General features: G+C 38.2%; 1 protein-coding gene across 2 annotated transcripts in view; it reads left to right on the plus strand.

Annotated features, from left to right (window-relative positions):
* The window catches only part of kif13ba (kinesin family member 13Ba), a 39,290-nt gene extending 14,583 nt beyond the window's left edge, over positions 1–24,707 (plus strand). The window contains exons 4-40 of one of the 2 annotated variants that reach the window (XM_059520094.1): positions 117–177; positions 822–914; positions 1,885–2,065; positions 2,154–2,241; positions 3,079–3,213; positions 8,423–8,535; positions 9,706–9,817; positions 9,982–10,194; positions 10,274–10,384; positions 10,513–10,647; positions 11,047–11,177; positions 11,363–11,449; positions 11,567–11,754; positions 12,150–12,408; positions 12,510–12,672; positions 13,259–13,405; positions 13,497–13,646; positions 13,874–13,999; positions 14,194–14,367; positions 15,146–15,303; positions 15,447–15,579; positions 16,739–16,885; positions 16,983–17,012; positions 17,326–17,425; positions 17,948–18,074; positions 18,367–18,422; positions 18,571–18,695; positions 18,787–18,963; positions 19,178–19,270; positions 19,872–20,024; positions 20,209–20,286; positions 20,399–20,452; positions 20,530–20,644; positions 21,050–21,183; positions 22,444–22,509; positions 22,777–23,458; positions 24,263–24,707. In XM_059520094.1, the coding sequence (XP_059376077.1) occupies positions 117–177; positions 822–914; positions 1,885–2,065; positions 2,154–2,241; positions 3,079–3,213; positions 8,423–8,535; positions 9,706–9,817; positions 9,982–10,194; positions 10,274–10,384; positions 10,513–10,647; positions 11,047–11,177; positions 11,363–11,449; positions 11,567–11,754; positions 12,150–12,408; positions 12,510–12,672; positions 13,259–13,405; positions 13,497–13,646; positions 13,874–13,999; positions 14,194–14,367; positions 15,146–15,303; positions 15,447–15,579; positions 16,739–16,885; positions 16,983–17,012; positions 17,326–17,425; positions 17,948–18,074; positions 18,367–18,422; positions 18,571–18,695; positions 18,787–18,963; positions 19,178–19,270; positions 19,872–20,024; positions 20,209–20,286; positions 20,399–20,452; positions 20,530–20,644; positions 21,050–21,183; positions 22,444–22,509; positions 22,777–23,458; positions 24,263–24,471 (5,304 nt within the window). In that variant the 3' untranslated portion in view covers positions 24,472–24,707. Of the gene's footprint in view, positions 1–116; positions 178–821; positions 915–1,884; positions 2,066–2,153; positions 2,242–3,078; positions 3,214–8,422; positions 8,536–9,705; positions 9,818–9,981; positions 10,195–10,273; positions 10,385–10,512; positions 10,648–11,046; positions 11,178–11,362; positions 11,450–11,566; positions 11,755–12,149; positions 12,409–12,509; positions 12,673–13,258; positions 13,406–13,496; positions 13,647–13,873; positions 14,000–14,193; positions 14,368–15,145; positions 15,304–15,446; positions 15,580–16,738; positions 16,886–16,982; positions 17,013–17,325; positions 17,426–17,947; positions 18,075–18,366; positions 18,423–18,570; positions 18,696–18,786; positions 18,964–19,177; positions 19,271–19,868; positions 20,025–20,208; positions 20,287–20,398; positions 20,453–20,529; positions 20,645–21,049; positions 21,184–22,443; positions 22,510–22,776; positions 23,459–24,262 lie in introns of those variants that run through there. The other variant, XM_059520093.1, reaches the window with a different exon arrangement.
* Positions 24,708–26,192: the final 1,485 nt, after the last annotated feature.

Genomic DNA, 26,192 nt, shown 5'->3' on the forward strand with positions numbered 1-26,192 from the left:
TCACACAAAATGCAAGTTTGATAGAACGTTCATACATTACACAAGTTTGATTAGAATAGAACAAATGGAAACACAAAGTAACCATTTTTATATCTATCTGTCTTCCTTTTTTCAAGACCTTCGCCTATGACTACTGTTTTTGGTCGATGGATGAGTCTGAGACAGAGAAGTTTGCTGGTCAGTTTCTGGAAACACTTCTTGAAGAAGCCACTTTGCTTTTTGGTTCAGTACCAAACATCTCTGTACCTGTATCATCTTTTGATGTTTTTTTGTGCTGGGGCTGATGGTGCTACTGAAGATAATTTAAATAATTTGTACTAAAAACGTTTTTCCAGAAAATCTATAGTGTGTCACCTTGATGTTTTCAGTACAGTTTCAAGTCATGGCACTCTATCTGCAGGACAGAAAGTGATTTTATTTATAAAAAAAAAGTGTGTGTGTGTATATATGTGTGTGTGTGTGTGTGTGTGTATGCATGCATGTATATAAAAGAAAACTTATTTTATTTTTCTTATTTTTAGGAACATTGATTTTTTTTTTTCATTAAGCCGTTTTTCTTTTTTTTTTTTACTGTATTTGTTTAGGTGTCGTCATGCACTTCAGCACAGCCATACATGGTTTCTCCTGTTTTCCTCTGTTTCTCTCCTTCACATGATGAATCATTTTGAAGCTACAGTGAAGCCTATTTTTAGAACCATAAACTTAGTTTAGTTTAATTATCTCTGAGTCACACATCACCTGAAAATGTTCTTGTCAGGTTTTTGTAAGATTTCACATTTATGGACATCCGTCTTAATTGTCATTCAATTATATTTTAACAGGCCAAGATGTAGTGTTTCAGTGCCTTGGGGAGAGTCTTTTGCACAATGCCTTTCAGGGCTACAACGCCTGTATTTTTGCATATGGGCAGACTGGTGAGTAATGCTTTTTATGCAATGACCTTTGCTCAGTTTTTTTAAAAGCACTCTAAACATAACCATTCTTCTTTTGTAATGTAGTTACTTGTTAAAGGGGTCATCGGATGCGAAATGCTCTTTTACATGCTGTTTGAACATAAATGTGTGTTAGCAGTGTGTATACACAACCACTCTATAATGATAAAAAATCCACCCAGTGTTTTTTTTTATTTATTTTTATCTACTTAAATCATTACCCCTTTCTCAAATCAAGCCGTTCTCAGCTTCTTGTCTGTGGGACGTCACACTGACCCAGGCCCTCCCACGGTAGTTGATTGACACTAGCATTTTACCTTAGACCTGCCCTGAGTGAGCTGCCATGAGTCCGCCACTGTTTCGACGCCGGAACAGATGTAGAAAAGAATGACTCCTAAGCGATTGACGTGTTCTTTTGTTGGATGTAATAATGAACATAGCAGTTGTCATTTACTCTGACATCTGAGCTGCTGAAGATGCAGTGGATTATGTTTGTTTGTGAAGGGAATGCACCCTCAGATCTACCTAAGTACGTAATCGTTCGTGATCCAGCTTCACCTCCAGAAGAAGTTAGTATATGTTTTTTTTTTTTATGAATTTTTCAAATCGCCTTTCCTAATAACGTGCTAGTTAGCAAGTTTCACGATGAATGCGGGTAAAAGTTTACAGTTTCTCAGAGAGCAGCTCGGAAGAGAGGGGCGGGATGAGCAAAGCTCATTTGCATTTAAAGCGGCATGCAAGAAAACGGCTTGCTCTGAAAAGAGCTGTTTTTGACAGGGTAAAAAGGGTGTTGTTTTACACTACCATTGTGAAATTTTAACCAAAGTATGTTATAGACTTTTCATTAAGACTCTAAAGATTCATATCAACTTGTGGAAAATGGGCATCCAATGACCCCTTTAAGAAATGATTATTTATTTTAATTAACATGAGAACATGTCATTTACCTCAGGCTCTGGGAAGTCATACACCATGATGGGTTCGGCAGACCAACCCGGTTTGATCCCCAGACTCTGCAGTTCTCTGTTTGAGCGGACCATTCAACACCAGCGAGAGGAAGAGAGCTTCACCGTGGAAGTCTCTTATATGGAAATCTACAATGAGAAAGTCAGGGACCTTTTGGACCCCAAAGGGTGAAGCCTATTATGTCTCATGTTTAATCTCTGACCTTTACTCCGCTGTAGATGTTGATCTTACACAAAATCCGTTTTTTCCCAACAGGAGTCGACAGGCCTTAAGAGTGAGAGAGCATAAAGTTTTGGGGCCTTATGTTGATGGTCTATCAAGGCTTGCGGTAGAAAGTTACAAGGTAACAAAATAGGTCAAAAATATTGTGTAATAACATGCGCTTTACACAATGTTTGAACTTTCACCTCCTTTTTTCTAATTCATACTGTCGTTTAGTTGATCATGTGGCTCAGTTATCCCCTCTTTGGGTCTACAGTTGATGTTTAGCAAATCCCACTGTATGAATGTTTGTAGTCATCTCACAATACGACATGTCACTGCTTTTTGGTCTTATGGAACTCTTAGTCATTCTAAAGCAGGGATAGGCAACTTCGGTCCTGGAGGGCCAATGTCCTGCAGAGTTTAGCTCCAACCCTAATTAAACACACCTGAACAAGGCAATCAGTGTTTTCGGGATTACTAGATAGATACAGGCAGGTGAGTTTTTATGAGGGCTGAAGCTAAACTCTGCAGGATAGTGGCCCTCCAGGACCGGAGTTGCCTATCCCTGTTCTAAATGCTGCACAGAATCTGTAAAAAAAATGATATCCATGGCTTTTTGCAGAATTTGATGCATGGAATTTTGTAGTTTGTCACCTATTCTTTTAATTCTACTAAAATATGTTGAGTTAAAATGGGTTTAATGTGTTCAATGCTTTGGTTTAACACATTTGTACAAATTGTAATCCATTCTGTAGAATTCCATAGGTGATCATTGTGGAAGCCATATTTAACTCAGTTCAAAACCTAAAAACAGGTTACTTTGTAGTAACCATAATTCATCAGTATTGTGCGTGCCTTATTTTTTATTAAACAAATACTTATTTTAAACAAAAAAATAAGTATGCACAAGTGTGCAGTATTTCTGACCTTTACAGCATGTCTGAGATTCTAATTGTGTCCCTTTTCCTACCCGAAGGACATTGAGTCCTTGATGTCTGAGGGGAATAAATCCCGCACTGTGGCGGCCACCAATATGAATGAGGAAAGCAGTCGCTCACATGCTGTTTTCAAAATCATCCTCACGCACACACTAAAGGACCTGCAGTCGGGGGTAAGGACACACTTACACACACTGTTCTAAAGCTGATTTTCATAGATTAAGATTTAGATGCAAGATAATACAAGTGGAAAATCTCAAAATACACGCTCCAGGTCCAAACTTTATGTTCAACAAAGTTTCTTGCAACATAAAACTTATCATTACCATTATGCACACTTAGTTCTTACTGCTGTACATTACTGCTGACTTTGGGTCAATGACCTTCTTTAGGATTGGCTAACCTTTGCATACCAGCATAGTTTGGTTATCAGGTTGGGTCAAGTTTCTGAATTCTGAATAAACACGACTATGCAAATGTGGGTGGTCATTTTAATGTATTCTCAACTTTGCAACCATGATTTACTATTTTTTTTGTAGCCTTGGTATTGTAAATGGTCTGGGTGGCCAGGGTCTGTCCTCAAACTCTCTTATTTGAAATGAGAAAGGAAAACTTTGTTAGGGTAGTATAATTTGGGAACATTCCTGATTCTGCTGTTTGATGATAAAACTCAGACCTTGAATGTTCTTGCAAGATCCTCATGAAATAAAGCCAAGTACTGTAGCAAGGGGAAGACTGAGAGATGAGTCATCATGTCCAGCCCTGATGATCTCATAGATGCATGTATTGAATACCTTTTATCAGCTGATGTGGACCTGTTATGGCACAGTCCAGTGTTAAGTCTCAAATGTTCCTCTTATGTTATATTTTTACATCACCTTGCCTTTGTTCCATCCACTTTGGGTCATTACTGGTTGTTTCCTATTTATAATATTGCATACTGTAGATCATTTAATTTATGCATCTCCAAAGATCTTGTACCATTAAGTTCACTCTGGACCAAGTAAACCTTCCCTTATCTGCTTTATCGTGAGCATGGAGAGAGCTCATGCAAATGGCAGGAAAATTGATGAATAAATTATAGAGTGTCCGAGTTTAGACGTCAGCTGATCTCCTCTTGTGCTGTCCTGGTGTCACTGTGCTTTTCTTTTGTGCCGTATGTCATGATCACTTGATTCGACTTGTGTCCAGTTCCTAATCTTTAATTCATCAGGGCCTGGACTGTGCTTGCCACTCAGCAGTTCCAAGATCTAAATTAAGCATGTTGTCACTAAAAAATAGCAATGATAAAGTTTTAGCCTGCATGCACATACCCATGCACCAAACCCAGCCCTTATGTGTGTGCTGCTTGTCATCTCAGCCATCAATCACATCACAGATGTGTGTATTTTTCCTGCACAGTCATCAGTGCCGTCTTTTCCATGCTGTGGTTTTCCATGCAAACAACGCTGTGGGGCAGTAGATTACCTTATAACCTTATATTACCTTATATATTCTTTTGAATTCAAATCTGTGTTTAGCATATTATGGAAAACATTAAAATTAGATTTTTTACATTGTCTGTGCTTGACTGTGTAAACTCACCACTATTCAACACTTGTGTGTTCTTATTGCTATGCAGTAACTGATTACATGTAATCTGGATTATGTAGTCAGATTATTTTATTTTTTAAGTAATTGTAATTAGATTAAATTATATTTTAAAATATTCTAAATCAGATTACAGTTACTTTTTTATTTGTTACATGATTACATATTTACTCACTCAATAGCAATAATTTATGGCTTAATTAATGACTTATTTTAATTTGACATTTTTATGATTGAATTAATTAAATGGTTTTCATTGAATTCACAAACCCCTTGCAGTTAGTTTTAGAACCCCAGTTTGGGAAACCATGACATAATTTAATGTTTAAGGCACTTGGAATGGAATATATTTTCTTTTTCTTTGCGTATTTATTAGAGCCCGACCGATATGGATTTTGGGGGCTGATGCCGATATTAACTCGAAAAGAGCCGATTTATAAGCCGATATTTTGATTTTAAAAATAATCTGGATATTAGACCCATTTCCTATAAACTGCATTTACACAACATTCAATAGCAAAATATCTGCCTGTTCTATGTATGTGGGCTGTATAAACCATTTTCCAGAATGGACTATGTTAAAAAAAAGTCTTAGATTACAGTCTCAATGACTAAACAATTGCACATCAAAAGTATATATTTTTTAATGATCAAAAAACAGTCTGGTTTTAAACATTTAACACTTTTACTTTCTTCCAGTTGAAGCTGGTTTTAACAGTCTGTGTGTTTACTGTAAATAAATTATAATACTAAAGTTAAAGTATTTGCAGAAGTAGTCCCACACTTTGCTGCTACAGCATTCACCTTTTTCAGCCATCTGTAGGCAGAAAGAGAGACGGAGAAAGAATAAGCATGTGTATTAATAATATCACCATGTATCATTACTCATGTCATCATTAGAATTATAATAATAATAAACTGGGATCTCCTACATAGGCAAAAATGAGAAATATATATATTTTTTTATTTGTCAAGCAATAGGTATTACCTACTTATATTTAACAATATTATTTCAACATTTTCCTGTTATGTCTGTAAAGCTGCTTTGAAACAATATGTAAAAAAAAAAAAAAAAAACGCTTGTTCAGCTCAACATGTCCCCTCTGGTTTAATCATTTCTGACGCACCTACTGTAGTTACTGTAACTACACTATATTTGCTCTCAAAGACACATTCACAACAGACCCGTATATCTTCTCCTCTTCTCTTTGTGCAGTCTGAATCAAAACATCGTCTTGCCTACTATTACCGGAAGATTACGGAATCAATTCGAAGTTGAATGGTTAACGTTAGTGTCATGAACACACCGCTGTCAATTTTGAGAAGAACCACCTTCAAACAAGTTAATAGCAAGCATTTAAGGGGCCTGCTAAAAAGGAAGCTATTAGTGTTAGAGTAACGTAACCAGCCTGAATTCACCAAATTGTTCTCTGGACCTGAGGGTAGCCTCTTCTTCCTTGCTTCTCTCTTAATTCTCATCAGCAGGACTAGCGCTATCGCTCGCTTCTTACAACGGGACAGATACATGTTTGCTGCTGACCGAAAGGAGGAGGAACAGACTATGAAAGAGCTCCCGCTAAACGTTTTTAAAACTCCGCCTATGCCATAGCGCAGCGCAAATCGCGTTGTATCTGAAGGGCAACGCTGAGCCCAGCAGCAAACGCCGTGCATACCGTGTCCTGTGTGAAAGGCCCAATTACGCGGTCATTATGTGGGAAACACACCGCAATAGAATAAGAATAAGTTAAACGCTAACGTTATAGTTTGACCTCCTATTAACGTTCGCGCTCTTCCACTGATAAACATGGTATTAGCTTTGTGGCTAATCTAATATAGCAATGCATTAGCGGCTGTAAGTGATGTTACAGAATATTTAGAAGTAATAATGATAGGACCGTTAGCTAGAACTACCACACAGTTTTTATATACAGGGTATGAACTAAATCTACAATCATTTCACATGACGAACGACAGACTCACCGTCAAAACAGTTGATCGCTTTCTTCTGTAGTGGACTTCTGGCGCTGTTGTTAACTCTGGAGCTGCAGAGCTCCCTCTGGTGGGCACACTGTGCAACACTCATAACATGAGTGAAGCATGAGACTCTGTTTCTCATGTTTCATCGGCCGTTATAAATGCCGATGCCGATTTAAATGCAATTAGCTTATATCGGCCGATAATATCGGCCGGCCGATATATCGGTCGGGCTCTAGTATTTATATCAATATAGTACAAGATCCTTTTTAAATCAATTTGATAAACGAGATGGGTCAAAAGTCATCTAAAAGTAATGAAAAAGTAGTCTGATTATATTACCTAAAATGTGCAATTTATGTCATTTAACTACAATTTATGTCATGTAATTTGGAATCAGTAGCTGACTACAGTTTGCAAGTAATCTGTCCAGCTCTGGCAATTGTTAACATGTTTTGAGGCATTAATTTGTACCTACGCAGTTGCCAGAGTGTTCGCAGTGCTAAACCGTTCTGGGGTGCGTTTCCCAAAAGCATAGTTGCTAACCTATTTGCAACTTAGTTGGTTGGCAATGGGAAATTGTATTGCAACCAACAAAGTTGGGAATTTAGTTAGCAACTATGGTTTTGGGAAACGCTCCCCTGTTTGGTTGTCAGGTTGTTACTATGAAGTTTCTAAGGTGTTCTGTGTTCTGGAGTGGTTAATGCTTAGCTTTGTGGTTGCTAGGTGTTTTAGGCGGTTCTCTTAGGGATTAATGGATAGCTATAAGGTTGCTGGGGTGTTCTGAGAGGGTTAATGTATGGTTTAAAGGTGGATAAGGTGTTCTGGGTGGTTGTCAGGGTGTTTCCTAGTTGCTAATACGTTCTTGGGGATTAATATGTATCTCTGTAGTTGCTAGGGTGTTCTGACTTGTTGTAACTGCCTCACTATGCAGTTGCTAATGTGTTGTGAAGAGTTTACTAATAACAATGTGCTTGCAGAGGTCACTCACTTATTTAGTCTTAAAGGTACAGTAGCAAGAACAGCCTGTTCGTTCTAAAGGTCACAGAGACGGTGGAAATGGGTCATAAAAAAGTAACTTGAGTGTAGTTAAAGAAGGGAAAAAATTTAATGCTACAAAAGAGCCTTTTAAATAGCTGATTATAGATTGACGACTGAACTCTGTATGATTGTGTATTCTCAGCCAATGTGCATGTGGAGCCTGAAGCAGCACAACGACTCTTTGTTGCTGTAATGCACTGTAATCTCTGTCTAGCTCAGTCCCCCCTCCTCTCAGCTCGCGCTCGCATCTCCCTGCCTCTTCTCTCAATTAAACCTCATCTCTGATGCTCAAACAGGGGGATTGTGTACAGTAAGGTATGAAGCTGGGGCACATAAAGGAACTCCACCCCACATACTGCTCCAATGCTGTGCAATAGAGAGGAGAACAATGGATGCTTTCTACAGCCCACTATTGCCTCTCTTGTCAATGTTACTTTCGTAATATAGGACAGCTCACCAGAATTTGTCCAGCATGGTCATTCATACACATTTCCCTGGGTTTCTAGGGAGGACAAGCACAGACAGGATTGACAACCATGGAAATGTTCAGTAGTGAGGGTTTATTATGTTGCTTTTTTTTAGTAGTTCCCGCCACTGCTAGTTCACTGTTTATTTCCAGGATAACTAGGCGCCAATCATGGAAACATACACATAATGAGGTCATGTGACATGCTACTCTGAAGAAAAAAAAAAGGCCAGTGTACATTATGCAGTAAGCAGTATTCAATTTTGAACGTAGCGTCTCATTTCTTTTTTGTTCCTTTTCTCTTTCTACAGACAAGTGGGGAAAAGGTGAGTAAGCTGAGTTTGGTGGACTTGGCAGGAAGTGAGAGAGCTGCAAAGACGGGCGCTGCAGGCGACCGGCTCAAGGAAGGCAGCAACATTAACAAGTGTGTACAACCTTGACTCTCTTTTTATTTTTATTTTTTTAAGCTGTCTTGTCTTGGTACTTTTTTAATTAAAGTACAAACCTGCAGAGGTTTTGCATTAATTTTATGGAAGAACAAGAAAAGAAACCAGAACAACAGAGTCTAGTTGATACTCTGCCCCCCAGAAAAATCTTAAATCCTGAATGTTTTTTTTATTTTTCTGCATTTGGACACATTTGTAACGCATAAATGCATTATTATATTATATTATATTATATTATATTATATTATATTATATTATATTATATTATATTATATTATATTATATTATATTATATTATATTATATTATATTATATTATATTATAGTATAGTATAGTATAGTATAGTATATTATAGTATATTATATTTTAGTATATTATAGTATATTATAAAATAAGAATAATCATCATAATAATGAATAATTAGTAATAATAAAATAGTTTTTTTTCAGTCCATTAATCAATATCATAATACTATATATAATTTGTTACATTATATTAAACCCTACCAAGGACAAGCAATGTGGAGAATGAATGTATGTTATGTTATTGTAAATTATTTATTAATGATGAATAAAAATGTAATATGATAAAATGACAATTTCATGCTCCAAAAATCATCTTCATTTTCTTCATGCCTAATTTGATACATTTTTCTCTTTCAAATTTGGTGTAAAATGTGACCCAGACATGTTTTTGTGAGATTCTCTTGCTTAATCTAGTCTCTGAATGTCTGAGTCACCTCAGAATATTTTCCTATGGCGCTGAATTGAGGCGTCTCCTTTTCTGTTGGATGGGTGCTTGTCTTTTACAGGAGACATGTCATGGAAAATAACTGTTTTGAAAAAAGTTTTGTCTTTTTTGTAGACATTATCTTCATTTACAGTGTGAAGCTCCCCACTAATATTGTGTCTGAATGTTTTAGCCCTCTAAGAATGTCTTTTAGTTGATTAAAGATACCGTGGAGAATCAGAGTTGTTAAATTGGCTACATCTAAGGGCACAGTTTGTTCTGAGAAAGGTTTATAAATCTGGTTAAGGCTTTTTGGCCTGCCAGTGCATATTTCTGTGTGTGAAGTGTGTCTTTTTCCTTGGTCTGTTACTCTCTCACTTACTTTTTCCATTTCTATCTTTCCTCTCCAAACTGGACAGGTCTTTAACCACTCTGGGTTTGGTGATCTCAGCTCTGGCAGACCAGGGTGCTGGAAAGAACAAGAACAAGTTTGTGCCCTACAGAGATTCGGTGCTGACATGGCTGCTTAAGGTATAAACACTCATTCTGTCCGGTAAACACCAGGAAGGGGAATTTCCACAGTATTTTTTACGTATTCCAATTCCGTTCCTTCCACACACTTTATAATCTCTGGAAAGGGACCACTCTGCCCTGTGCATTAATGTTTAATTTCTGTCCTTCTGGTTTAACCACAGGACAGTCTGGGTGGAAACAGTCGGACTGCTATGGTTGCCACTATAAGCCCTGCGGCAGATAATTATGATGAGACGCTGTCAACATTGCGCTATGCAGACCGAGCAAAGAGCATCGTCAACCACGCCGTGGTCAACGAAGACCCCAATGCCAGGATCATCCGGGAACTGCGAGAAGAGGTGGAGAAACTGCGAGATCAGCTGACGCAGGCTGAGGTACACATTTTTATCATTTTCTTAGTGTGACCTTGCAAAATGTCAAAAACAGCATGTTAAGAGCCATGTTCCTCTACAGTCGATGAAGGCACCAGATCTGAAGGAGAGACTGGAGGAATCGGAGAAATTGATACAGGAGATGACGGTCACCTGGGAAGAGAAGCTGAGGAAGACTGAGGAAATCGCACAAGTAAGTTTTGTTTGGACTAAAATGTTGTTTACGTCTGGATGTTCTGTAGTTCATGTTCCATAACACCATCCGTCAAACACAGAAGAGGACGCTAAAGTTCTTCTCGCAATGTTCTTTTCTTTGCACAGGAGAGACAAAAACAGCTGGAGAGTCTTGGCATCTCTCTGCAGTCATCTGGTATCAAGGTTGGAGAAGATAAATGCTTCCTGGTCAACCTCAACGCTGACCCTGCCCTTAATGAACTATTGGTTTATTATCTAAAGGTAATGCACAAAGATTAGATTTTATTTTATTATAAGAGTTTTGCATATTGTGTGTATACTATTATATTCATATTATTATTATTTCTATTATTTGCTACTTATTACACAATATGCATGTTTATAATAATAATTATAATAAAAATAATTATTATTATACACATTTTAATGTAACACTATATAAAAAGTATATATTATAATATAATATACATTTTATTATTCTTATATATTTAATACTTTTTTGAAATATTGAATTAGTAGTAGTACTACGGGGCGGGGGGACTATAATGTAGTTTAATTTGTAACTCCGTGCTTGAAAATGTGGCTCCCTTTATGTCTTGATTTGGCCTCTGTGGATGTCATCAGAGTGATAGCTGCAGTTAATCATGGGATATTTTGCAGGAACACACTAAGGTCGGATCAGCAGATTCACAGGACATCCAGCTTTGTGGAATGGGCATCCAAGCAGAGCATTGTGTCATTAACATCACACCTGAGGGAGCTGTCTTTCTCAACCCTTACAGAAACTCAAGGTAATGCATCGAGGATAGTAGTGTACGTAAATATTGCTTGTATAGTACATTTAAATTTATGTATAAGACAAGTTCTTTTATCTAAAAAAAAAACTTTTAACTTACATTAATAACAAGCTAACAGCCAAATCGTTGTTTAGGTAAATGTTAAATCTAACGTTTTAAAGCATCTTCCTTTGTTACAGAACATGTGTGAATGGATCTCCAGTCACCAGCCGGCAGCAGCTTCACCATGGTGACCGTATTTTTTGGGGAAACAATCACTTCTTTAGGTCAGTGGTATTACCCTGGACTAAGGAATGTCACATAGCGGCTTCCTGTATTTGTACTTGAAAGTGCAGTATGGAGTCGTCTTTTATGAAGACTATTTATATTTGTGACGACTTCAGGATAAACTTACCGAAACGGCGCTTGAGGGGTGAGGAAGAGGAGGGTGAGGGAGGGAACATGAAGAACAGTAACAGCAGTGAGCAGCTGGATGGAGAGGGAGACACGGCCAGCGAGGTGTCCAGTGAGGTCAGCTTCAGCTACGAGTTTGCTCAGACTGAAGTCATGATGAAGGCTTTGGGCAGCAACGGTGAGTTCTAGTCACAAAATGTATGTGAAATATGACTTAATTTTAACAAATTCTTGTGGAAACTGTGATGTTTTTTTGAGGACTTTTCAATTAATAGGAAGTTACTTTCATACATGTCTTTACCGTCACATTTGATGTGCATTAAAGTATTAATTTGTTACAAAAAAAATCTTACTGACCCTAATCTTTGGTAAAGCTGTTATAAAAAGTAGAACATTGCTGCTATTAAAAATATGGACGATTATTTTGCATTTAAAGAGGCATGTTAACTAAAATGTTAAAATGTGAAAAGGTTAGCCAGTCAAAACGGGTAATTTACCTTAAGCCTTAAAGGTACAGTAGCCAAAACACTATCCAAAATGATGTAAAATGTTTCTGTTTTTGTTGTCTAACAGACCCCATGCAGGCAGTTTTGCAGTCACTGGAGCGCCAACATGAGGAGGAGAAGCAGAGTGCTCTCGAGCGCCAGCGACTGATGTATGAGCAGGAGCTGCAGCAGCTGCGCAAACAGCTGACTCCAGACAGACAGAGCATGCAGATACCGCAGTCACAGCCCTTGCAGCCGCAGTACCGCAGCTGGGAGAGACTGAGCCAGGGAGGAATGTCATCATCACCCAGCGCCCAGCAACGCCTGCGCCAGTGGAGCGAGGAGAGGTGAGCTTTCAGTTTTTGGTGGAAACAAATGTTTTGTTTTCTCAAGGTGAAATTCGGTACATGGTGAGTTTGCTGTTACGCTCTTATTTTGGTGACAACAGGGAGGTGGTTCTGACGCGGAGCTTCAGGAAACTGAGGGAGCAGATCGTACGGGCTAATCTGTTGGTGCAGGAGGCGAGCTTCATCGCTGAAGAGATGGACAAGAAAACAGAATATAGAGTTACTCTACAGATCCCTGCTGCAAACCTTAACGCCAACAGAAAGGTCAGCCACAATTTATAAGGCTTTCTGCAAGTCTTAAAAATGACAAATTAAGGTTGAAAGGTCTTAAATGGGAGCAGAAAGATTTACATTTATAAAGTCAAGGCATTAAATGTTGCATGCATTAAAAACAAGTATCAACAATAGTATTTTTGTCTTGTTTTCCAATATCAATACATCCTTTAAATCGAGATACATTCACTTGAAATGCAATGTTTTATGAGAAAGTGAACAAAATGAAGTGAGTTTGGGCTTAAAACAAGAACAAAAACCTGTCAGCAGGATATGAAAACTTGTTTTCCCTTTGAAAATAGTTTTCCCAGCAAATTAGGAGTTTGAGGCAAAGTCACAGTTAATGGTTTATTAATACGTAGCGAGAATTGGACCTTAAATTAAAGTGTGACCATATTTACATTTAGGGGACATACTGACACATTGTGTTCCCATCAGTTTCCTTTAAATTGGTTTTAAAATCGTCCTTTCCTAAAACTTGCAGAAACCCTCTTTGCAACAGGATAACCATGACATAAGCTTAAGATAAGCATTGGTGGTGCAGTCATGTGACCTTTTTTTGTGTTTGTGTATGCAGCGAGACGCTGTATTGAGCGAACCCGCCATTCAGGTGAGGAGGAAAGGCAAAGGGAAGCAAATATGGGCCCTTGAGAAGATGGAAAACCGGCTGGTGGACATGAGAGAGCTTTATCAGGAGTGGAAGGACTTTGACGAGGACAACCCTGTAAGCTCTTATTCATCACACACGTTTTACTGTTACATTAAAAATGAAAAGGTAACACTACAGGAGTGTTTTTTTTCTCTCCATCTCATAGGTGATGCGCTCGTACTTCAAAAGAGCTGACCCTTTCTTCGATGAGCAGGTGAACCACAGTTTAATCGGGGTGGCCAACGTTTTCCTCTCCTGCCTGTTCTATGATGTAAAGCTACAATATGCGGTTCCCATCATCAATCAGAAAGGAGAGGTGAGGATGATGTGATGATGATGAGATCTGTCTGCAGCAGTCGGGCAGTGTTTTGACTCACTATGAATATTTAATGCTAACAGAAAATTTCTTCCAGAAGATGAAATGGTATGTATATTAAATCAAATGCAGTTTCATCTGTGAAATGGAATCTGAGTCATCATATAAAGCATGAGGCTCATCTCCAGTGTACCAGTGAAGTGTTGTTTACTTGTTGTTAATGTCAGGTTGCCGGGCGGCTGCATGTGGAGGTGATGAGAATGGGTGGAGGATTTGATGACAGCGTAGCTGGAGGAGACGACAGTGATGGAAGCCCAGATGGCGATGTACAGGAACGCAAACTGGTCTGTATGGTGAGTACTGAAGTTCACAGAAGAAGGTTTCGTTCGTAAGTTTTCATTTCGTAAGTTTTTAGAAACTGAAGCCATGTCAAAATTTTTCGTTTTGATAATTAAAAAGTTAGCTAAAATGAAAAATAACAGTACAATCTACTGTTTCAGTGTGTTCATATTTAAAATCTTACCTCGTACTTATTTTAATCGAACAGATTAAGATCCTGCAGGCTACTGGTCTCCCGCAGTATCTGTCCAATTTCGTCTTCTGTCAGTACTCTTTCTGGGACCAAGCAGAGCCTATCATTGTTGCCCCAGAAGTGGATCCCTCTGCCTCCTTCTCCAGCAGCAAAGACCCCCACTGCATGGTCGTGTTTGACAGCTGTAAGGTACGAGTCATGATGTGTGCAATCAAATGGTAAATTAACCAGTAATAGCCCAAGTTGTGAATTATTACTAATATTGACCTTTAGTGTTAAAGACTTTGGGTAATTGTGCATCTTTGTGCATTTAAGGAATAGTTCACCTAAAAATGAAAATTTACTCAACCTTAGACCATCCAAGATGTAGATAAGTTAGTTTTTTTTGCAGTAAATTTAGAGAAGTGTAGCATTACATTATTTGTTCACCAATGTATCTGCAGTGAATGGGTGCCGTCAGAATGAGAGCTAATAAAAACATCACAATAATCCACAAGTAATCCACACGACTCCAGTCCATCAAATAACTTAATAATGTATAAGATGCATGTTTGAAAGTAACAAATCCTTCATTCAGATAATTTTAATTCTAATGACATTTCTGGGCAGAATTCATAACACATGCTCTGTTGTCTTGACTTTTTCAATGTAGAAAGCGATATAATGAATAGAGGACTCGTATTTAATTGGAATCAATTGTTTGATGTTAAAAACATTTGCTTCAAAAAAAACAATAATTGATGGACTGGAGGATTATTGTGATGTTTTTATAAGCTGTTTGAACTTTCATTCTGACGGCAACCATTTATTGCAGAGGAGCCATTGGTGAGCAAGTGACTCCAAATCTAAAACTATATTTGAAGGTACATTTTCAACAAATCTAAATTTCTGGATTACATATTTCTTTAACAGGAGTTATCAAGAAATGATTAACATGCATTTGCTTACTATAAACTTTGTACTGTAGGAGAATGCTGTGACTGTAACAGAGGATTTTATCGAGTATCTAACAGAGGGTGCCGTAGCCATCGAGGTATATGGACACAGGCAGGCTGATCCAGGCAGGAACCCTGCGCTGTGGGACCTCAGCATCATTCAGGCCAAAACACGCACTTTACGTGACAGGTGAGCAGAAACATGAGCTTCATCTTCCTGTAATTGTCCGATTATACTAACATAAACTTCCAGTAATGTAGAGAACACTGGGACGTCTAGCATCAAGTGATGTGCTTCCTGCTTTTCAGACTGCTTTGACTCTGTGTCCTCAGGTGGAGCGAGGTAACACGCAAGTTGGAGATGTGGGTGCAGATTCTGGAGCTGAATGAGAATGGAGAGTACATGCCCGTGGAGGTGGTGCCAGCACGAGATGTTCGCACCGGTGGCATCTTCCAGCTCAAACAGGTTAGACACACTACATGTTCCTGCGTGGTTATTATAAATTACACCACTGTAAGTCTGTTAGCCCACAGCTGTTGTATAGAGTTGTTTTTTATGATCAGAATTACTGGTCGACCGATATTGGTTTTTTGACGGCCTATGCCGATATCTTGGAAGGCTGATAGCCAATATAATAAAAAATAATAATATTTAATTAATTTGACATGTATGTGTAAAATAAACATTCTTATACTTTAGATGACAAAGTATTTTTCACAAATAAATAAATTTTTAATAAAAATGTAATTAAAAAGAAAGTAAACACTGTAACCAACAGGGCACTCAGTATTCTGGGAAGTTTGTGTGCATTGGGAATAATTTTTTTCAAATAAAGTTTAGTTAACACACAGAGAAAATGACATGAATATGACAGTTGGCAAATGCATAAAGGGCAGCATAATTTGACATCACAAGTTTAAAGCATTCAGTTCACACAGACTTGCCGACCGTTACGCAGAGAACATGCGATCATGCTGGATAAAAATGCATATTTCACAAGATCTCAATACTGGATTCGACTAAGTTTGCAAGGTTTTTTAAATTGTTTATTAGCCATTCAAAGATTTGTTTAAATTATATAAATGCATATTTGCTTAATGCTGACGGCAAACGAAGTATTATAATGTTTGCCTTTCTATTGCTAATAAAATAAAAGCAATCGTTATTACACTTTTTGTATATATTAATTCCTTTGTTTAACTGTTCTATCTGATTATAAGACAGACTTCTATCTGTATTAGACAGAACTGTTAACGACGACAGCGAACGAGGGAAAATGTGAGCACTGTGTGCGCTCAGGTGCTGATTTCTCAGTGCAGAATACATCAACCAAGCAGAAAAACTTATCGGCCCATGCAGATAATTGAAAAATGCTAAACATCGGCCGATATATCGGCCTTGGTAATAAAGCATAGCACCTTATATGACTTTTTTTTTGTCAAAGGTTTAATACAGATGGTAAAGAGGTGTTCTTTTCAATAGTTGTCTATAGTATTTTTGACTCCTAGGTATGCGAACCTGTATTTTACTTGTGGTCTGTTATTCTATCAACACTGTTGTTTAACATTTAACTTTAGGGTTTTTGTCATGGGGTATGAACTGTTTTTTGGTATGTCTTTCTCAGGGTCAGTCTCGGCGGATTCAGGTGGAGGTGCGTTCAGTGCAGGACTCTGGCACGATGCCTTTGATAGCAGAGATCATTCTGGGAGTGTCCATCGGCTGTGTGGAGATCAGACAGGTGCAGATGACTAAAAACAATGAGCCACAAGAGGTAAACATTCTTTTTCAACTAAACCTTTAGCATATAGCAGGATGATGTCTGAATGTTGTCTGAGAGTCTATAATGTTTATATTTTTTTGGGTTTTAGCTTGAGGGCGATGAAATGGACAGTTATCAGGTATGTTTGGATGTCAATACTTTGACTTTTTAGTTGTTTATAAATGCAAGTAATTGATCATTATTGTTATTATACATATTTCATATTTGTATTACATTATATTTTTCATAGTGTTGTGGTGCTCCTGCTGAGATTCAGTTTTGAATCCGATCTGCGTCATTTCCTCATCACATTCCTGTCTCTCCCTCCCACTTCTTTCCTGTCTTTCTCCTCTGTCCTGCCCATTAAAGACATAAAAAGCCTTTGTTAGCAAAATAGAAATGGCCAAGCGATAGAAGCTTTTGTGTTTAAGCATTTATACATCATCCTGTAGGAACAAGATCTGGAGCGTCTGCGGCGTCAGTGGCTCACTGCTCTCACTAAGAGACAAGAGTATCTGGACCAACATCTTCAGACGTTGGTCAGCAAAACAGGTAAAAAACAGATGGACACATGAACTTGTCTTAGCTCAGTAATGGACTACAAAATAGTACTTTCCTCGCTTTAGTTTAATGCTAATTAGCTTTGAGGAGCTGGTGTCACAAGCAGATTGATTAGATATAAAGCCACAAATTAAATTCTTTTTGACTAAATCAGACTAAACTGATTAAGCAGCATTTTATCACTGCATGTCCACTGATCCTTTTTTTTTTTTTATTTGTTTAATGTTTTTATAAAATCAAATAATGCTTTTATAGATAAATAGGGATATTTTTTTTTATAAATTGTATGTATATAAATTTTCAGGTTTATATATATATATATATATATATATATATATATATATATATATATATATATATATATATAATACAATATAAGTCGCTTTGGATAAAAGCGTCTGCTAAATGCATAAATGTATTTATTTTATATATATATATTATCAACTGGAAATGGGTTTTGCTTGGCATGTAATTAGAGAAATCAGTGGTGACTAGTTTGCTCTCTATGAGCAGATAAGTCTGAGGATGATGTGGAGAGGGAGGCCCAGCTGCTCGAGTGGCGTCTGACGCTCACAGAGGAGAGAAATGCAGTGATGGTGCCCTCTGCTGGCAGTGGAATACCAGGAGCTCCTGCAGAGTGGTACAGCACTGCTACAACCATTCCAAACAGTTTGCATTTACACTAAACACTTAAATTATATAATATTAATTATAGCTGTTAAACGTGTTGTTTGAATGATATTTAATGTCAATCCAGTTCTGTGCAGTTTGCTTTTGCTTTTTTATAAAGCTTAAATTACGTGTTTTAATGAATTATATTTGGATTTGAGGCTCTGTTTGTTAAATGAATGTCAGTATCGGTTAAACATTTTTACAAATGTTTAGTCATGAGTGTTTGGCCCTTGGGTTGAGTTTTATGTCTCTCTTGGCAGGGTACCAGTGCCTGGGATGGAAACTCACATTCCAGTGCTCTTCCTCGACCTAAGCGGTATGTTTTTTCTGCCTGCTTAAAAGCAGCAATGTTCTCTGCAGAAATGCAATGTCCTCTGTGACCTTTCTTCCACTGCAAGCACTATTCATCTTAACACTCATTTTCACACTTTTCCATCCTGTGCTTCTCTTCTTCCTTCCTGCAGCTGATGACTTCAGCTCTGAAGAGAACCTAGACGTTCCTGAGGCGGGCGGCTGGGACGCCATGCTCAGCTCGGAAGATGAGGATGAATTTTTTGACCTTCAGATTGTCAAACACTATGATGGAGAGGTGAGAATGTGATCTATGCACTATCAGAGGTTCGTTAGTTGGTCTTAAAGAAATGGATTAAAAACTCTTTTGGTTTTTTTTTTTCTTCCAGGTGAAAGCTGAAGCTTCTTGGGACTCCACGGTTCATGAATGTCCACAGCTGAGTCGAGGTGCCGCCCCAGATCAGAGAGTATACTTGATTATCCGCACCGTGGTTCAGCTCAGCCACCCTGCAGAGATGCAGCTAGTTTTGCGCAAACGCATCTGTGTCAATCTCACTGGACGGCAGGTGAGGGATAGCCTACTTTGTATAACCTGCATTGCATCATCAGAACTGTATAAAAATGTCGATATAAATATTTTACGTACAGCTGTTCCAGATATTTTTGGTGCTTATTTGATAAAAACCTTATACTTTTTAGGGAATTTTAAGCTTTAGATCTACAAAGTTATGATTTTTATATCTCTCTGCATATTATTAACACTTTTTTTGGTTTAAACAGGGTTTTGCGCAAAACTTCTTAAGGAGAATGTCTACCAGGAGCACTATTCCTGGCTGTGGTGTGACCTTTGAAGTCGTCTCCAACATCCCAGGGGTAAGCATACAAAATCCAAAATATATTTATTTGTGTGTCTATGTAATGCATGATATGAATAATAAGTAATGCATAATCTAAATGATATTTGTTGTCAGTGACCCATGACAATCTATAATAATTTCTCTAAAAATTCAAGAATAGTGTGGTAACTAAAACTAAAATGTGTTTTATTGAAATCCAGGTGAAATACAAATAATAAAATGTAAATATTAGATGAAAAACTGAGTTTTAGCTAAAGTACTACAGTGACCAAAACTAAAACTGAAATAAAGTTAATAGAAATAAAATATATAATTAAAATGTATATAAAACAAAACTAATAATACTCTTATTAATAATAACATCAATCCAGAATAGAATTGTCAGTAGATTTCCGAACTGAAGCAAGGTGAAAACCTTTGCTGATAATTCTAAAATATGAAATAATGTAAATATCATTAGCTCATATGTATCACTGCACAAATCTAAGGAAAGCTTACAGGCCGTGTTAGGTTGCTATTACCCACAAGAAAGCTGCTGTGATAAAGATGCAAACCTGGTTTCTCGAGTCTGTTTGTTTACGAGCACCTGTCTCTCTCTCGACTGTGTATGCCAGCAGGACAGCCAGAGCTCAGAGGACCGGGAGATGCTGGCCCGTGTGGCCGCCAGCGCTGAAAACCCCAAATCCTCAGACAACGAAGCTGCCATAGAGAAGTACCTGCGCAGCGTCCTGGCTGTGGAGAACATCCTCACGCTGGACCGACTGAGACAGGTCACACAGCTACATTCATTAATATTATTTGTTGAAAACCAAACCAGTGCACTTTCTATTTCATTAAAACAAGCAGTCCTCTGAATCATAACACTGAAATGAATGGTGACTTTCCAGTGCGGTCTAGTTTTCTCTCTCAAGTTCAGTTCTCATCATTTAAATTAGTTTTTTTCATCTGCTACAGGAGGTGGCAGTGAAGGAGCATTTGGCAGGTAAAGGCAAGGGCAGCAGACGCAGTCTCAGCTCTCCCAGCGTGCATCGGGTAAGCGCATCTGCAGCTTAAAGTCATCTCAACAGACAGAAATGTTAAGAAAACTCGGCATCATCACAGTCTGGCACATTCTGTATTTACACATCACCTTTTTCTCCTCTAGTTATCTGGAAGCAGACAGGATCTGTCACTAAACTCAGTGCTGGATGACAACAAGGTAAGATTCTAAGGTAAAAATAAGATAGGAAGTGGGTCCTTTTATGTAACTTCTAATATCCAATTTGCTTATGTAAGAATCGATGGGAGAGTCAGCAGGATATCTTTGGGACGACATCTCAGTTCAGCAGAACACTGCCACGACCATCCAGACCTCCTACACCACCTACACAGAATCAGGACCCCGAGCAAGGTACGACATAACGGTCACTCATTACAGGAACTCCTTTCAAATCTGTGCTCTCTACTGTAAATGTGATTCATTTCTGACTGACCTCTCATTTCGAACTTGTTTTATGAATTTAACAACCACTTATTCCAGAGAAGATCCCTGTATCGTTGTCAATGGCACAATAGTGGCAGTTCAGGATTTGAGCCTGCAACCTCTCAAAAAGACTCTCCCTGTCTAGTTCAACTTTAGCTTCTTTTCACCTTGTCTCTTCGTGATCTGTCAAAAAATGTCAGTGTGACATTTTTATGTGACTGTCTTCATGCACTCCTTTTATATCTTTTCTGCATCTGTTTCTGTTTCACCACCATTGTCGTCTTTCTCCACACCTCTGCCTTGCTGTTTGCCTCCCTCCCGACCCACCCACAGGTTTTTCAGGGCTTGCTGCTTCTTATATCTCCCCAGTTAAGGCCCTGGTTCCTCAGATGCCCAAGTTGCTCAAGTCCCTGTTCCCTGTACGCGACGACAAGAAAGATTTGAGACCTTCTCCACACTCCCAACAGGTCTGGTCATGTTTTCAACTCTTTAATTTGTGAACTATGCATAAAACCTTGCTTTGGTCACCTGGGTGAGTCTCATGAAAACTGTCAAGAAATGCACATCCAGGTCACATTTAACCCTAAAATAAAAATATATATATAAAAAAAAATAAAATAAAAAAAAATATATATATATATAATAAATAAAGCATTTTTAGGGAGAAGTAATATATTACATTTTAAAGTCCAGTTATGTCTGTATCATGTAATATTTGGGAGTAAAATGTGCTTAATTGTTGTTAATTAATTAATATAAATAAACGTTATTTCTGAATATTTTTTTCTTGTAATTTTTTTGAGATTCACCCACTTCCTTTATTTTTTCAAAGTATGTTCCCATTACAAAGAACTCAAATTATTACATCTATTCAAAAGACAAGCAGGACCTATGCTTATAAACATTTCTGTATGTAGATTCCTGTCAATGGTAATTCCATGGGGTGATTTCATGCATAAATGTAAAAATGAAAAAAAAAAACTGATGTAGAGTATCAGGCATACAAAATAGCCATTTTAGCGCTTACAAAGCCTATCAGAAATATACTGCATTTAGATGACTAAATCATATGTCGTAATCAAAGAGGGATGCAAATCCTCTTGACTGATTTAATTTGTCAATTTTAGATTCTAGCGTAATGTCGTTCTGTCTTCTTACCTCCTCATTTCCATATAGACAGAAATTCCTTATGCTACTACATTGCCCATGTACTGTATCTGTGATTATATTATCCATCTCGTATGAGGAAAATTAAATCTTTAAATTAAGCCTTATTGCTTGGTAGTGGATTTTATTTGTATTTATTTTTTTTTGTGAGAAAACAGGCTTTTTTGGTTTCCATGATTAAAACCGTGTCCTCTATTTGGTCAAAGTAAATCATGTCAGGGAAACCTGATTATATTTTAGGCAGGAGTCCATAGATAAACTCCAGTGTTTAATTTCCCCAAGATTAATTGTCAAGCCATACCCTTTCATCATATCTCCCAGCATGCTTTCGACGGAGGCGTAGAGGGAAAAAAAATATGACAGTGATATTTCTTCGTGTACATCACTCCTCCCCTGCACGCAGACTTTTGATCTGTCAGTACTTTAGATCAAATGTAATCCAAAGGCTCCAGACATAAAAAATGAACTCTTGACACTTAAATAAAGCTTTGTGCCGCCTCTCTAAAAACCATTACCAAAATCATAAAAACAAATTTAATACGTTCCATTCATCTCTCCAGCATATGCCACGAATAATGATGCAAACAGCCAACAACGCTGATGAAGGAAGAGTAAGAATAGAACCGGTAAGTAGATCTCCACTCTGATCTCATGCTCTGTCTTTGGCGAAATTAAATAAATATGAATGATGAATTGGGTTACAGACTTGTATTTTGCAAAAGTATAGCCTAGGAAGATATTTTAAGAGCCCAGTCTTTCTCTCCTGCATGTGATGTAAATTGCATGCTATTAAATCTGTGGTTTTCCTAGCATGTGCTCTCTGTATGAGAGTCAGATGATAGGTTGAAGTGTAGTTAAATGTTCCTTGTGGTTATGGACGTCCTTCCCCGTAGGTTGCAGTAATGGGGAAGAGTCCTGCTTCAGACAGACACTCAGATGGGCCTGATGCCCCGTCCTCTGTGCATGATCCGCATGACCTGCCCCTGAGCCCCATCAGCGAGTCCTCCAGTGGCTATTTTTCTACTAGCGTCTCCACTGCCACCCTTTCCGATGTCTCCATAGCCTGCGGGGACCTTACCCCTACTCCCAATTCCCAAGCGGGTCCCATAGCATCCAGGCACGACAACGAAGACTGTCTATCAACCCCTGTTAATGCCTCTGTTGCTCCTGTAGAAGCTGGGCTAAGATCTGACAGGCCTAGAAAAGAGGAAGATACCCAGGTGGCCCACAGGAATGGTGTCACCACCTCTCAGCAGGAAGCACAGCTAAATGCAACCCCTCCCCTGGTGTTGAGTACCTCCACAGACAGCCCTTTCTCCCTCCAGAAGGTCAAAGCTAATGAGCTCAGGTCTTTCAGTAACATTCTTGGAGATGGAAAAGCAACCACAATGCAAACTGACAGCCTGGAGAAGCTAGAGATAACCTTTGAGGATGCGGAACCCAAGGAACTTGCATGGCTCAAGGTGGGAGGGAGAGTCACTGTCGGATCCAACAAGTCCGGCACGGTCCGCTACATCGGCCCAACGCACTTCTCAGAAGGCATCTGGGTCGGGGTCGAGTTGGACACCCCCTCGGGTGAGTTAGATCTTCCATTATCAAAGGGGTCATAAACTGCCTTTTTGTACTGTTCTCTGAGGTCCACTTAGAATGTTAAAATTTTTCCATCAAAAAATAGAATTTAGAATAGGCTATTTTCTGTACTGTTTTGAATAGGCGATAGGATTGCAGATTTTGAAGTAAATGCCCACTGTTATGATTGGCTAACAATTGTGTATGTTTGACGGCCTACATCCTTCATAAATGGATGCTGCTGTGTTTTACGTTTAAAAACACATAAATACTGAGCTCATATCAAACGATCTGTAATAACAGACCACATAATAAAAACAGTTACTCAACACTTTTGTGTTTTGACATTACTGTCGGATTCAATATAGTCGGCACAGCATTGTCTTTTAGTTTTAATCTTTCTCTTTCTGAAATTCCTGTGTTGAATTGTGCCTTGTTTGTAAACAAATCCGTGGTAAAATGAAGTGTTTGCCTCTCATTATTTACACTACCTGTGTGTATCGGTGGGCGGGGCTAAACAGGCAGCGATGTAGAAGCAGGCATTGATGATCTTCTGTGGAGGCGGGGTTTAGTCACACTATTATGTCATAAATTGGCACATTCAACTACTTGTCGTTTTGGCAGACAGGCTTCAATCTAAGCTGTTTTCAGACTGAGAAAGTTTTGAGTTCTGAAACGCACAGAATGTCTTTATAGCACAAAAACCTCTTATACATCAAAAGATCAAGGGAATTTAGTTTTTTAGGTAATTTGACACCTTGGTGAGACTGATTTGCCAACCTGGTTCCTTTTCTATCCTTTGTCCACTAGGTAAGAATGATGGTTCCGTCGAAGGCCACCAGTACTTCCGTTGCAACCCTGGTTACGGGGTGTTAGTCCGTCCAGATCGACTGACTCGGCGAGAAGCTTCCAAAAGGCATACAGAAAATCGCCGTAGCGGGGAGTTCAGTCAGCAACTGAGGGAAGGAGCCGGCACTGCCATTCAGAAAGGAGAGAATCGCAAATCCTGGAATAGCTAATTGACAATGAGCTGAGCAGGACAGAACCTCAAACTCGCAACATCTGAAACTGACCGAGGAGTTCAACTCCGCCCATCACTGTGCTTGGGCTAATGGAACATTCTTATACCCAACTTTGCTTGGAGGTGGTACAACATTCCCTCACAAACCCCTCTATCAGTTCCGGTGCTATGCTAATGTGTAGCATGTGGGAGTGCTATAAATTTTTAACATGCTGCTTCAGCTGTGTTCCTCAAGCAAGTCTCTTTGAGTTGACCGTAAAATTAATCTTCCGGGTCTTTGAGATCAACTCATCATTTCTGTTTGTGCCCTGGTTTTATTAAGAGTCCATTTTTGGACTTAATACTACAAATGATGCTTAATTTGACCTTCTCTGCACAGTCGATTTTTAGTTTCCTGAATGTGCCTTTTAAGTCAACCCATTTCTTGTTTGGCATCCCTCATTGCACCTTCGTAACGCTAGTTAGAATGTGGTAAATGGTAGACATGAAAGAGATTATCTCAGGGATCCAATCAGAGGCATTGGATATGCCCAGTTGGGTTTAGGTTTTTGATGTTTCTTCATTCTTCATTGTAAAGTACTGTTATTACTTGACCAGTGATGGGATGGCTATATCCACTAGATGGGATATTTTATTTGGTTTGTTATCATTGGAAGAATTGCTTATCAGTATTTTGGAGTAAACCACCTGATTGGTGTGTATCCTTAATTGCTAATGGTGAATTTTTAGACTTGACTGAATTGGCACATTCAGGTTTAATCGACTGGCTTAATTAGACCCTCTTTTAATGGTTTAAGTGGCTTATTTACAATCTGATGGGTGGGAGCACATTTTAGTAAGCAGCCTTTTAATTGGAATTGGTTTATTGAAACAACTAAAACCTCAAATAACTTTGTGCAGCATTCTAAAGTGGCTCAGTTTGATTGGTTTCTAAGGACTGTCTTCCACAAGAAGGTCATGGTAAAAGCACATTCCAGTTTTGTGTATTGGACCAATTACTGGCAATACCTTCATCTTATTTATTCAGATTTTTTTTTAATGAGCATGATTCCATGCAGATATGATACTTGTTCACGTCATGATGGAGAAAAAGTGTCATTTCATTCCTTTTATATTCTGTATATGGAAACCATCATGTGATTTAAGTCTAATGCAATATCAATTTCTTAAAATATATTTTAATGTTTGTAGTTATGTAAATTGAAGTTATAAAGTGTAAAAATCCCATGAATGGAAAATTAATTTGCACATTTGATTCATAGTAGATAACTTATGTGCCCAAAGGGTACTTAGTTTTGTTGTAAATTAACTTAAACTAACTGAAGATCCACTGTAAATCAACTGTAAAAAAAAATTGGTGCTCAAAAGACAAAAATATTTCAACATTTCCATCCAAGAAAACATGCATTTCTCTACATTTTGAAGTTGCCTTTCATTTCTCCTGTAGTATGGTGTTGATGTTTGTGTTCAGTAAAAATTTGGGTAAATATTTTTTTTCATGCATCTTAATCTGTGCCTCATTCATAATGAGAAAAAACAAACCAAACACACACATGCAGAACATTTTTGTTGCTTTGATTAGCAACAATGGCTTCAGACGGTAGGATTTGAAGTCCTAGTCATTCTTTAAGTATTAATTGAAAGGTAATAGATTGATTTGCCTACAGAATGACAAGTCTCAACTAAGTTTTAATACATTTCTGTTGTAGCAATAACATT

This window comes from Carassius carassius, chromosome 32 (assembly GCF_963082965.1).
Source record: "Carassius carassius chromosome 32, fCarCar2.1, whole genome shotgun sequence".
Taxonomy (NCBI): domain Eukaryota; kingdom Metazoa; phylum Chordata; class Actinopteri; order Cypriniformes; family Cyprinidae; genus Carassius; species Carassius carassius.